Source organism: Uranotaenia lowii, chromosome 3, assembly GCF_029784155.1.
Source record: "Uranotaenia lowii strain MFRU-FL chromosome 3, ASM2978415v1, whole genome shotgun sequence".
NCBI lineage: Eukaryota > Metazoa > Arthropoda > Insecta > Diptera > Culicidae > Uranotaenia > Uranotaenia lowii.
The window spans coordinates 16,972,230-16,986,405 of NC_073693.1; the positions used below are offsets into that span (position 1 = coordinate 16,972,230).

Sequence of the window (14,176 nt, forward strand, 5' to 3'; positions counted from 1 at the left end):
AACTGTAGAACCCCCGATAGAAGTGCTGATGAGAATGGTGCCCTCGAATCTGGCAATAGTTCCTCCAGGAGAAGCCTCGAAAGGAACAACACGGAAATGGTTGGTTGCCTTCCAGTCATGCCATCAGCACAGAATCACCACCGATTTCATCATCCTCTTCATTCATCCATCCGTTCGTCCGTCAGTTTTAGCGAGTGTTTCGCGATGGGATGTTAGAAGGTGTATGTCTGAATGTGTATATATTTGTAATCCCAACCCTACGAAATCCTCCCTCGATTCCGTCAGACCCTTTTGGGTAGAAAAATAAAACGAACTAACAAACCATATTGTGACGGCAGCTGCGAGAGCAAAACTTTCCGCAAAATACCGAACTGTGTTGTGTTTTTCTGAAACGTGGAAGTGCCCTGCAACTAAAACCGTTTGTCTTGTTTGTTTTTTGTGCGTCCCATTTTTTTTGGGTGCCTCTCTTTTGCGGCTGTTGTTGCGGTTGTTGCTGCTGCTGCTGCTGCTGCGGCTGTTAGCAGGCGCAGGAAAAGTGGTCCAGCGTCCGGCTCAGCTCCGATGCCAAAAAGAGTCAGGTCAAGGTGGAGAATCACATCTCCACCCACTCGAATCTGAACCTGAACGGGCTGAGCGGGGATAAGGTAAATATGTTCAGATATTCAATTAAACGACAATCGGTTCTTCCGTTGATCGGAAGAATCGTTCCATTAATTTCGACTTAATTAATTGCTTTACAACTTCAATGGTACAAACTTGTATTCAACCTTGTATGGAAGCGTTTTGAATTTGAATCAATATGTCTTTCATTTTTTTTTAAATTTTTTATAACTTCACTCTTACCAACAAAATAACTTACAATTGCTCATTCTGGTTTCCACTTTTTCGCCAAACCCAATTTATATTCAAAACAGCATGTGTTCTCCGTGAATTCCGGCATAATTAAATTGATTCCCATCGAAAAATAAACCGAAGTGATACTCAACGAATGAGCGTCAGACTTCCTAACAGCAATCACACAATAACATTGACAAACCGAATGGAATGAGAGTGCACTTATTTGTCAAAAGGTTTTCCCGGCTAAGGGGGAGCCAACAAAATTTCACCGGAATATCCAATAAATTTGCTTTCCGATCCACAGAGATGCATAGCGTTGATTTTGTAGTTGTTATGATGAGCTTTTCACCATTGCGATTCCGGGGAACTAACGAGACTAACGAGAAAATTTCATAACAGCCTTTGTAGCTTGCGGAAAGCATCATCATCCCCGGGATCGTCAGACAAGTTGACAGACTGAACTTGTCTGACAGGACCCATTGGAATGCAAACACCCACAACAATGAGCAATCATTAAAACGAATTGTATCGAGATATGCGGTCGACGACGACGACGTGACGGCTTGACGTTATGCGTTAAGCGCAGTTGCGTGTATAACAATGCTAAGTCGGATTTATAGTAGTTATTCTGATGCAAATGTCTATTATGACATTTTTTTTATAAAATGCCTTCTGCCTAAAGACATTCGTCCTAGCGCAGCCTTGTATTACAAGTGATTAAAAAAATTTAAATATGCAATTGTACCTTCCATAAAACTGTAATTTTGTGCCTCGACATATTCTACTGACTTTTTATCTTGCAATCGTTTATGAACAATATTATGTCCTCACATACAATTTAGTAACATTTTTTTTCACTTTTATGTTCTCTATAGTCTTCTCTTACAGTAAATCTATAAAAAGTTACATTCCAGTCAATCGTAAGCCAATGATCGAATTTTTGATCGGAAACTGCTCATAAGCTTCAGCACAGACCGATTTGCAATGATTTTAGACACTTTTTTTCAGTGTTTTGCGAAGTTTTCGATAGAATTTGCAGGCTTCACACGTTTTCTCGAATACTATTGGGTACTGGCACAACAAGTTTCAATCGGTCTCGTTCGAGGATAATTTAGCAGATTCATCTCCTTCGGTACGATCTGAACTTTGTTGGATTTGTACCAAGTCATCGTGTCTTTTGTGTAGTGAATTGATGCCAAATCCGACCAAAACAGTGCTGGGTAATTATGGGCAGCAGGCGACGCCTCCGGCGCTCTCGGACGCAAAATTGCTGTATTTTTGCCAAATCATTGCCTATTTATTGGGCTTGTGATATAGCTCAGTTGGCAAGTCTGTTGTCTCCTGAGCCGATGTCCGCGAGTTCGAGCCCAAGAGTAAACATCGAACACAGTTGTACCGGATAGTTTCTCAATAACGATCTGCCAACTGTAACGTTGATAAAGTCGCGAATGCCATAAAGATGGTAAAACGACTATAATCGAAACAAAAAAAAAAAAAAAAAAAATTGCCTATTTACCTAATTTTTCGGTGATAATTGATGTATACGTCTCGTCAACTCTTTGGCCATCCCGAACTTAAGCTTAGCTTAGCTTATTTGACTACTTACATCCACCTTGAATTGTTGACCCCGAAATGCTTTAATATTGTTCTTAATGACGTATTTGAACATAAAATTATATTATCAATTTTTTTTAATAATTTGATATGACAAATTAGACATCTCGAACTCCACCATCGTTGGTGTGGTTCGGTAGAACAAGCACAGAAAACAGACGTATCAACTTTAACAAAAAATCTTCAGAAAAGTGTGTAAAATTTCAAATGCTATCATCAAAAAATACGATGAAAATTGACTTGAAGCATGCAGTGCCATCTGTTGCGCTGTTCAAATGTTACAAAGTATACAATTAGAGTTACTGGACAGAATTTCACTTCCTACATTTTTCCACTACTCGGACGGTCAAAATAATTAATTAACAGCTTTAAAATAAGTTTTCGCATTTCTAGAACGATTATTGGAGTCAGATGATGTATCGGCAATGTTCAGTAAAATAGGAACATTCTTGGCGACTAGTCTCATCAAGCAGCACTGGTTCTACTCATCTCGAAGCGGATTACTTTCAAGAATCACTTTTGCATTTAATTGTTCAAAATTTAGTACGTCAGCAAATTGAAACGAAATAGTGTTTAAGTTTTAACACAATAACATGACGAATGTGTTACGAAACTTCAATAGCAATATTCTTGAAACAAGACAAATACCGCATACGACCTGACCAAAACTTTGATATTTTTTTCTATGTTTTGTTTTGACAGTTCTCCTGTGTGTTTGGAGACATCTGGTGGCCCAGCCAAAATACAAAAATTGGTTCAATAAGGTTATCGCAATTTTTCACGCAAGTTTCGTGGGCTAGCTGGTACGTTAACAATGGTTGCTACTTTGTGATTGACCGAGGCCATCAATTTAGTTCGGAGGTCAAATGAATTGAAAATTGACAGCTCATTCACACTGCACAAAACTGATGCTCTTTCTCTTTGAACGTCAATAACGGCGCCCGCCTCGTCCTAGTAGTAAAAAGAAAGATTAGAAAAAAGAGAAAGGGATGAAACATTTATTTTGTACTTTGGGACCGAGGTTACCTCTGCATCCTAGCATAATAATTTTGGTAGTGAGTGGGGTAAAAGGAGCCGATTGGGAAACACTTTTGACTAGTGTTACGGTGAACCATAAACATTCTTTTTCTTCCCATAACTCCTATTAGTTCCTATTGGAAGCTTTCAATTCATAAGAAGGTATGAGTTTATCAAGTTTAATGGCGACAAAAATTATCAAATATCGTGAAGAAATAAAGGAACTGTAAAATAACGAATGAATAAACTTTGATTCTTTTATCATTCATAATTATTTGATGCATTTTGCTTTGAACTTAATGAAGACAAATATCGATAATATTTCAAAAATAAATTGACACCAAAAACATATGTGAAACCTGTTTAATTCGAAATTCAGCGAGACACTGTTACATCTGAAAGAAATATTGAATCGAATAAGGGAACATCCATAAATGACGTAGCATTTGGGGGAGAGGGGGGGGGGTTGACTTTGTATGACGATGTGTGACGAGAGGGGGGGGAGGGGGTAGGGGTTCAAGTAAAGCTACGTAGCCTTAATTTTATATCGTAAAAAAAATCAAAATTGTTTTGAGTAATTTTCACTTTCACTCGCCCCTTGGTTGTGCGTTTTCCATACATACGCATACAGTTGTAGATTTTCTATTCTCTCCCTCTCATTCGGACGAAAACGTCAAGTCTGTTGCCGCATGCCGCCGTCGCCACGATCAACGCCCAACACGAGAGAGGCAAAAAAGAAGAAGTGATTGATGGTTTCGGTCTGAGCGATTAAATTAAAAACCGATTTTAAAAAATGGTGGGGGGTTTATTAAAGCTACGTTATTATCTAGGGGGGGTCTATGACTTTGTGACGAAATGCTACGAGGGAGGAGGGGGGGTATAAAAACTCAAAAAAAAGCTACGTCATTTATGGATGATCCCTAAAGACAATTTTAGAAGATGCTGTGACGTATGGATATTTAAAAAAATTACAAATTATGCTCTGAAATTCTTCCAAATTCTTCAATTCTTGAGTTTAAGTCTAGGATGCAATTCAAAAAAATTTGCATCTTTTTACAAGTAAAATGAACTGTTAACTTGAAAAGAAATAAAAGATATGATTGAAATAAAACTAACTTGTTTAAAGAACATGAAATACATAACTTTGAAAATTACTGAAAAAAAAATAAGAATGGGGTTGTGTGTTGGGTATCCAACCCGTTAAAACCTCACAATTCGCACGACCTCACAAGAATGAATGAAAATAACATTAAGGAACGGGCTCACCCGAAACGCCAAATAAAATACCAATCTTAGATGATGGAGGAGTCTGCCAGAGAATCTGGTGCTTGAATCTTGGGGGGATGGAATTATTTAATTTCCGCGAAAGTCCCATTGGAGGTCACTTAATTGGTTCCATCTCAAAAGTTTATACATAAAACCAAAGTATTTAGAAGCAAAAGGGTTGTTGAATGTAAAATTTCATCTTTTTTTAAATATCCTGCAATCAATGATGGTATTTAACATTCTTTTCTTTAATAAGGGTTTTAAAACTTAAAGGTTTTACCATGAAGCAACCCTTTTCAAAATATTCAATAATGAATAAAAAAAATCATCGAAGTTACCCCCGTGTACTGTAATTAATATCGAAAGTGGTCACAGTGAATGTTTGGGAAAAATGGACACGAGTATTAAAAGGAAGCAGTAAAAAATATATATTTGATTTGAACTTTTCAAGATTCTTTATAAATGGTTTCTATGATAACGAGGTTTCATTTCAAAAATTAAGAGAAATATTTATTTATAAATTTTTCACCAGGAGTTTATTTAAAAAAGGAGTTTAAACACTTTTTGTTGAATTTCAGTGCTAAAAAGAGAACTTTTCAACACCGAAAACAGTATCGAAAAAGTGTACAACTCGTGCTGGAGAAAAGGAACAACAATACATTTAATTTACATAAAAATGCGAAAACCACAAGCTCCACGTAGTGAATCATAATTTAAATTATACTTATTCCGTTAATCCACAAAAATCTTTTTTATGTTATGAAACTTTAAACTTATTTAACTGATCTAATTGATTCTCGGTCTAAAAAATTTATAAACCGTTTACTTAATGGTCATTTTTGTATTTGAATGTTTCCTATCAAAAAAACAGAGAGTACAGCTAGATTAAAAAGTCACAATCAATAGCTTTTGTTCAAAATGCATCATTTCCATTTTTTATCAACTGAAATATCTTTCAACCTTTAAATCTCAGAACAGTTATGCTGATCATCAATTTTCAAACGAAAATTTTCAATCATTTGATAAATTTATTTCGAAAATTTTAATTTTGGGAGCATTCGTATCCTCAATCCTGCTATTGAATTTAATTTTCAAATCTTGATTTAGAACTCGAATTTAAATTTCGAAACAATAAATTGTTAGTATAATATTGAAATAACTATTTTGATAATTTATAGATTTTACAGTATCATGAGTCAAACGCAGTTTCTAACACCTGATTGATTTAAAAAATTTAAAGCAGATCCTTTTATAAGGGTCCAAAGGAAATCAATTATAAAACGAAGCATATTTGATAATCTAACATTTAAAGATTTAAATCAGTTCTAGATTTTGCTATCAAAAATATGTTGACGTTCCGTTTATGATTTTAATGTTTTTCTGAAAGCATTTAAAAACCAGTGCAATACAACTTATATAATTTCACCTACAAAAAGGAACAGAAAAAAGCTTTTAGGCTTGCAAGGCAACATTTCTCAAATATTCCTGAACAAACTGGTTTCGGGATTCTTCGGATTAGATGACGGTTTTTCCTTGATGCAAATCGAAGCGTTCTTTCCTCGATGTTAATCCATATGATCTGTTTTCGGGGCTCGTTCGAATAGTAAAATTTTCCAGCACAAGAAAACTCTTCCATCACTATTTACTGTTCACCCGGAAGCGTTTTGTTATCAAACTTGCAATAGGTTTAGTCGTCAATTCTCCACACAGCAGATCATCGTATAATTTACGAGGGAAGATTATCGTAAATATGTTCACTTTGAGATAGCTCAAATCGTTAATGTCGAATTAGCATATTCTCAACTTTTTGGAGACATATTTACGAATCGACTAAACTGCTATTCGATTCAACTTTTTTGGGCAAAGCTTGTCATAAATGAGTGATTGAAAATCACTCAATACCAACGTGTTTTCAATGGTTCTTGAAAATGTCTCCATATCCGATTTTGATTATCATTTCTATGACGAATTCATGTTAGCTGGGATGTCTTTAGACCTAATCTTACGTTGCTACGATAGACAGTACTGGGAGGGGATCCACGTGTTTGGCCACATCCTGAACTGAGGCAGTTTTCTGATTGGCGTAAGCACGCATGACTTCCCGGTCCAAAGTTTTGTCCACCAGATTTTTTTTGTCCACAAAACTGCTTTTCTCTCCATAATTCCAAATCGCAATCCAGACCGCTCCAATGCTTACGTCTTCCATTTTCGCCAACTGATTCAGCAAAATGTTGGGGATAGTACACCATTTGAGTGCAATATTTTCGGGCTTTTCCGGGCAAATTCTTCTTATTTTCACGAAAATTATAAAAACTGAAGCTCAAGATACACAACGGTTTACGTTAAACTGTAAACAACAACACCAAACAGAAATCAGCTGTTTAAACGTCATCCGGAAAGAGCAGGTTTGTTTCAAAATTGAGCTTAGACATAGTTGGAAACCATATAGGTCATTTTAGAAACTTTAAGTTCTCCGGGAACTGAAGTCCTGCAAGTTTGGTTGGAGTTTTATACTCACACCAGATTTTTTTTTCAGAATTTTAAATAAAGTTCTCTTGAGAAAATATTAATTCAGAGGTTTGTATGAATGAAATGCTAGTTTTGTTTTGAAAACCATACTTGAATTTTCGTTTACAGCCGATCATTTCCGTGCCGAATAAAATTTCAAATAACATGTTACAGTTATAATTTTTTCAGTCGATTTTAACCTTCCAAGTACAAAAGTAGATACTTTTCTTCCGATAAATTCATAAATTATTTCGGCTTGCACGAAAACAATGTTCTTGACGACAATTTTGGGTCACTGTTTATCACTAAGAAGAGGGGAAGAAAGATATATCATTTCCACACATTGTGTTGTAACATACAACTGACCGTACACCGAGGCCTGTGGATCCTAAAGCATGGAGTTTCTCAAATCGACAATGCTCCAAATAGATTATTTGAACGTCTTATATCACGACCTGCAGCTTTTGGTCGTGAATTGAGCCTTCCGATTAAGGTATCAGACTAAGGTTGCCAGTTTTTTTTTTCAGCACGTATCCAGGCCGGACAAATCCGGGCTATTTTATATAATAACCTGGCCAAATCCGGGACCAAAAATCTGGGCAATATCCGGGCAAATTTGGTCAAAATACACAAATTGCTCAACAAAAATCAAGACAAAATACTGAAAAGAAAAAAAAAATTTATCAAAACTCATCGAAAGATTTTAAACCGTATTAAAAGTTTCCAAAAAAAACTTGATTTTTTCTTATAAAACTTTCCCAAAAAATTTCGTTTTGGAGACATACATAAAAAAAACTTACATCACAATGTGTTTTTTTTTTTGTTTAAGTGCAAAAAAATTAATGAATCCGGGCATTTTTCAGTGAAACCCTGGCAATTTGGTTGGGCCGGACTGTTCCCCTACGACAGTGACTACTGTGAAATACCCTACACGCCTCAGAATTTATCCAGCTGGTGAAATGAGGTTATATCAAAACTCGGCGAAATCTGGACATTTGAGTTCAAGATTGACGACCAAAAATCCGGGCAAATCCGAGCAATTTTGGTCAAAACAACTTCTTTTATGTATGTATGTATTGGTCCCCCATCGGTAGCTAGGTCCTGCCTAAGTCTGTGTGGCTTGGCCTTCGAATTTCTTCTAGAGCTTCTAACCAAGTACGCCTGGGTTACCAGATTCGCGCCAGCCTATCCACTAGACCACCTCAGCGCTTTGGTCAAAACAACGGAACTTCTCAATACAAATCAAGAAAAAAACACTAATTTTTTTTTCATCATGATTCAGCAGCTTTCAAATCGTATTTTACACTTTCAAAAAACTTCTCATGATTATTATTATAAAATTGATCAAAATATTTCGTTTTGTACGCATAAATAAAAATTTTTACAACACAATTTGTTTTTTTTTTTTTTGTTTTGGCAAAAAAAGTGAATAAATCCGGGCTTTTTTCAATGAAATCCGGGCAACCACACCAGATCGGATTTTAATCTAAATCTGTACTAAATATCCCGGCAAAACCGGATAAAATAGGACAATCTGGCAACCTTATGGTAGAACATGGAGAACGTGGAGCATCTTTAGAAGCAGATCCAGAACCCTGAAAAACGAAAATTTTTGGGAGCAGTTGGGAGTGGGAGTGGTTAAAGTAGAAACAAAGCCCAGTTGCCCGGAATGCCCAGTTTTACCCAGACTTGCCCGGATTTTATTCTTGATTGTTACTGAAAATATCTCTGATTTGGCCGAAATTTTCCAAGATATTGCTTGAATTATGGGTTGAATTTTTTTAAAATTGTTGAAAACGCAGGTTTCAGTGGTGGAATAGAGTTTACTTTATTCATGTTTCGTCTATGAGGTCATTAGATTACAACTATATTAATTAGCGATAGCTAATTGTCTCTTCCACATCTTATATTCCCTAACCGGGAAAGTACTCATTTCTCGATGAGTACTTTGATATTCTTACCCAGAATATCTGGCAACACTGTTGTGTTACCACGAACCCAATTTGTGTTGTCTCGCTTAACCGTGTGAGGATGTAAACATTTATACCGCGTTTATCATCATCACCTGTCATCAGCAATCATTAATCTATTGTTCTCGATTGCGAATTGAACATAGCAATAGGAACCGAAACAAACTGTTTTGGTTTCGCTCGTGGCAGCAGAAGTTTGATGCTGTACCGCTGTGCTGCTGCTGTTCCGGAATCGAATGCCTTGATTTTGCCAGGTTTTAAGATAAATAGGCTCGGATTCACCTGGCTCGAATCTCTGGCAACCTTAAAATCAGCAGTTCTTAGAGTGTACTTGATTTACAATGTTCAGAAATCCTGTGTTTTTTTCGAATTTTTTTAAAATTTGATTTCAAAATGATTTTAATTTATTTTCACTTTGAATCATTAAAAATATGAAGAGTTGATATTTTTTGAAGATAGATACTCACATCTTTTCTGGAATCCTGATTTATTCAGTTTGTTGTGAAGGTTTGAAATATAAATTTGGGATAAAAACTCGCCTTTAAAAAATACAATTATCAGATTATATACCTTTCAAACTTATTTCTTTCAACTCACTTTCAGGCGGTGGAGATGTAGAATATGATATTTTTTCATGTTTGACCGTAAAATAATCCAAATATAGTGAAAACTGTCAAGGTTTCATTAATTAGATACCTCTATAACTATTCAATCTTTGGATGAAAAGTGCTAATCTTAAATTTAATATATGAAGAAAAAATTAAATCCCACTGTTAAAGGGCGTCTGAAAAGTAGCTTGTTTCAAATACCCATCAAGCCGTTAATAATTCACTCCATTCAGAAACTTCAAACAAACCATTCCAGGAATCCGATCGACCACATTTTTCGTCGCTTGACCATCAATTATGCAGTAAATGATGTTTCATTGGAATGTGTCCCGCAACCTGTTGCTGGCTTTTTTCGGTAAAAATGTATTGATTATCTCTTTCGCAAACAGAAAAAGAATTATCAATTCGATGCCACTCATGAAAGTAAACCACAATTAAACACCTACTCGGCGCGGCGATGATCTCATGTTAAATAACAGCAACAGCAAAGACAACATCGACAAAAAATCCAATTTTCATCCCATTATGCCCGGGCCATGCATTTCCCGGAAATCATTAATTATCCGCTGCCATGCAATTATGTCAAGCCAACTTTTCCGGTTGCCTGAATTCTGTGTTCTTCTTTTTTCTTCCACTGCTGCTCCTTCGTGTGCTCACTTTGGATCTAGCCCTCACCGGAATGTCGCTTACTCCCAAGTACTTGGCAATTTATTGCCATTTGACCGGTTCGATAGGGCGCCCCGATCGGTAGATAGGGGAAAATTGGCCAGTGTTGCTGGTTGAATAAGGCTTGAAGTCATATGATAAATTTTGAATTTAAAATGGGAACTCAGAATCAATTTTCAGTTTAGAACTCAGAATCATAACACAACATAATAATCAGAATCCTTATTCCGAGAACTAAGAACTAAGAACTAAGAACTAAGAACTAAGAACTAAGAACTAAGAACTAAGAACTAAGAACTAAGAACTAAGAACTAAGAACTAAGAACTAAGAACTAAGAACTAAGAACTAAGAACTAAGAACTAAGAACTAAGAACTAAGAGCTAAGAACTAAGAACTAAGAACTAAGAACTAAGAACTAAGAACTAAGAACTAAGAACTAAGAACTAAGAACTAAGAACTAAGAACTAAGAACTAAGAACTAAGAACTAAGAACTAAGAACTTAGAACGCGGAACTCAGAACTGAAATCTGAAAACTCAAAACTCAGATCTCAGAACTGAAAACTCAAAACACAGAACTCAGAAATCAGAATCAACATTCATCATCAGAACTAAGGTTGAAATTTCAGATTCAAAAATTTGGCAACCCTGCTCATTTCTATCCTTGCTGCATCTGCAGCATCGATCGAAGTCTAATTGTTATTTAATGCTAGCTACATGGGTGGCGGCAGGTTCTCGTTGCTCGTTTTGGTCGCTTCCGGTATTTTCCATGGAGCTTGGTACCTTCCAGTGAGTTGTGCCGGTGATTATTTGTGAATCTTCTGCTCGGTGACTAAATAGAGTAGAGGCAGAGTGAGCAAAGCACTTGACCTACCATCAAAACAGTGCTAGGGGAAAGCTGAAACTGCTGCGTCTGCACAGTTTTCTGCTTTTTGAAATACGTCCTTGATGAGAAGCTTTATTCTAATTTCGTTAGAATACTAGTTAATTTTTCTAGTAAATAATCCCTGATTTTTTTATAATTTTTTTTTTCAAAAGAATTTCAACCCAACCCCTTGATGACCCACATTATCTGGTATGCGGGAACGATTCTAAAAGTTTTTAATCGGGAAGAAAAGCTGAACCGTAATGCCAATAAATTTATTGCATTGCAATCGACAGCGGAGAAAGAATGGAGAAAAAGAAAAATTAAACTAAGGCAACTTTTCCTTCCATCCCACGGCAATCGAGCATCTTTCCTTGGAAGGATTCTCCTAGCTATGTAATCCGGTGAGACCTTTGAAATATGTAGCTTAACGAGCTTCTTTCCACGGGAAAACAACAGCATTCAACGGTGAGTTAAGATCAGAGGGCTCGGAATTGTTCGCCAAGCGCTTCAGAGTAACGCTGCCAAAATAAACTTAAAAAATTGTTTTTTATGTTTTGAAAGATGCGAATTATGTATTTGGTCAAGTAAAAAAAGTATCAATTGAAGAGTTTTTTGCAAAGACAGTACGACGAAAACAAATAAATCTCTTGACAAAACTATAATCAACTTTTAAGTGAAATATTATTTCAGATAAACATACAACACTTATGACATTTTTGACATTTTTGTCATTTTTGACATTTTTGACATTTTTGTCATTTTTGTCATTTTTGTCATTTTTGTCATTTTTGTCATTTTTGTCATTTTTGTCATTTTTGTCATTTTTGTCATTTTTGTCATTTTTGTCATTTTTGTCATTTTTGTCATTTTTGTCATTTTTGTCATTTTTGTCATTTTTGTCATTTTTGTCATTTTTGTCATTTTTGTCATTTTTGTCATTTTTGTCATTTTTGTCATTTTTGTCATTTTTGTCATTTTTGTCATTTTTGTCATGTTTGTCATTTTTGTCATTTTTGTCATTTTTGTCATTTTTGTCATTTTTGTCATTTTTGTCATTTTTGTCATTTTTGTCATTTTTGTCATTTTTGTCATTTTTGTCATTTTTGTCATTTTTGTCATTTTTGTCATTTTTGTCATTTTTGTCATTTTTGTCATTTTTGTCATTTTTGTCATTTTTGTCATTTTTGTCATTTTTGTCATTTTTGTCATTTTTGTCATTTTTGTCATTTTTGTCATTTTTGTCATTTTTGTCATTTTTGTCATTTTTGTCATTTTTGTCATTTTTGTCATTTTTGTCATTTTTGTCATTTTTGTCATTTTTGTCATTTTTGTCATTTTTGTCATTTTTGTCATTTTTGTCATTTTTGTCATTTTTGTCATTTTTGTCATTTTTGTCATTTTTGTCATTTTTGTCATTTTTGTCATTTTTGTCATTTTTGTCATTTTTGTCATTTTTGTCATTTTTGTCATTTTTGTCATTTTTGTCATTTTTGTCATTTTTGTCATTTTTGTCATTTTTGTCATTTTTGTCATTTTTGTCATTTTTGTCATTTTTGTCATTTTTGTCATTTTTGTCATTTTTGTCATTTTTGTCATTTTTGTCATTTTTGTCATTTTTGTCATTTTTGTCATTTTTGTCATTTTTGTCATTTTTGTCATTTTTGTCATTTTTGTCATTTTTGTCATTTTTGTCATTTTTGTCATTTTTGTCATTTTTGTCATTTTTGTCATTTTTGTCATTTTTGTCATTTTTGTCATTTTTGTCATTTTTGTCATTTTTGTCATTTTTGTCATTTTTGTCATTTTTGTCATTTTTGTCATTTTTGTCATTTTTGTCATTTTTGTCATTTTTGTCATTTTTGTCATTTTTGTCATTTTTGTCATTTTTGTCATTTTTGTCATTTTTGTCATTTTTGTCATTTTTGTCATTTTTGTCATTTTTGTCATTTTTGTCATTTTTGTCATTTTTGTCATTTTTGTCATTTTTGTCATTTTTGTCATTTTTGTCATTTTTGTCATTTTTGTCATTTTTGTCATTTTTGTCATTTTTGTCATTTTTGTCATTTTTGTCATTTTTGTCATTTTTGTCATTTTTGTCATTTTTGTCATTTTTGTCATTTTTGTCATTTTTGTCATTTTTGTCATTTTTGTCATTTTTGTCATTTTTGTCATTTTTGTCATTTTTGTCATTTTTGTCATTTTTGTCATTTTTGTCATTTTTGTCATTTTTGTCATTTTTGTCATTTTTGTCATTTTTGTCATTTTTGTCATTTTTGTCATTTTTGTCATTTTTGTCATTTTTGTCATTTTTGTCATTTTTGTCATTTTTGTCATTTTTGTCATTTTTGTCATTTTTGTCATTTTTGTCATTTTTGTCATTTTTGTCATTTTTGTCATTTTTGTCATTTTTGTCATTTTTGTCATTTTTGTCATTTTTGTCATTTTTGTCATTTTTGTCATTTTTGTCATTTTTGTCATTTTTGTCATTTTTGTCATTTTTGTCATTTTTGTCATTTTTGTCATTTTTGTCATTTTTGTCATTTTTGTCATTTTTGTCATTTTTGTCATTTTTGTCATTTTTGTCATTTTTGTCATTTTTGTCATTTTTGTCATTTTTGTCATTTTTGTCATTTTTGTCATTTTTGTCATTTTTGTCATTTTTGTCATTTTTGTCATTTTTGTCATTTTTGTCATTTTTGTCATTTTTGTCATTTTTGTCATTTTTGTCATTTTTGTCATTTTTGTCATTTTTGTCATTTTTGTCATTTTTGTCATTTTTGTCATTTTTGTCATTTTTGTCATTTTTGTCATTTTTGTCATTTT

The 14,176-nt window shown here is 34.0% G+C and overlaps 1 protein-coding gene across 13 annotated transcripts in view; it reads left to right on the plus strand.

Annotated features, from left to right (window-relative positions):
- LOC129757875 (potassium voltage-gated channel subfamily H member 7-like) overlaps positions 1-14,176 on the plus strand; it is a 505,815-nt gene that overhangs the window by 386,739 nt on the left and 104,900 nt on the right. For 6 of the 13 annotated variants that reach the window (XM_055755232.1, XM_055755237.1, XM_055755236.1 and 3 more), the window contains one exon: positions 522-644. The exons of 6 other annotated variants lie outside the window; for them this stretch is intronic. In XM_055755232.1, coding sequence (XP_055611207.1) covers positions 522-644 — 123 coding nt within the window. The remainder of the gene's footprint in view (positions 1-521; positions 645-14,176) is intronic. One more of the 13 variants, XM_055755234.1, reaches the window with a different exon arrangement.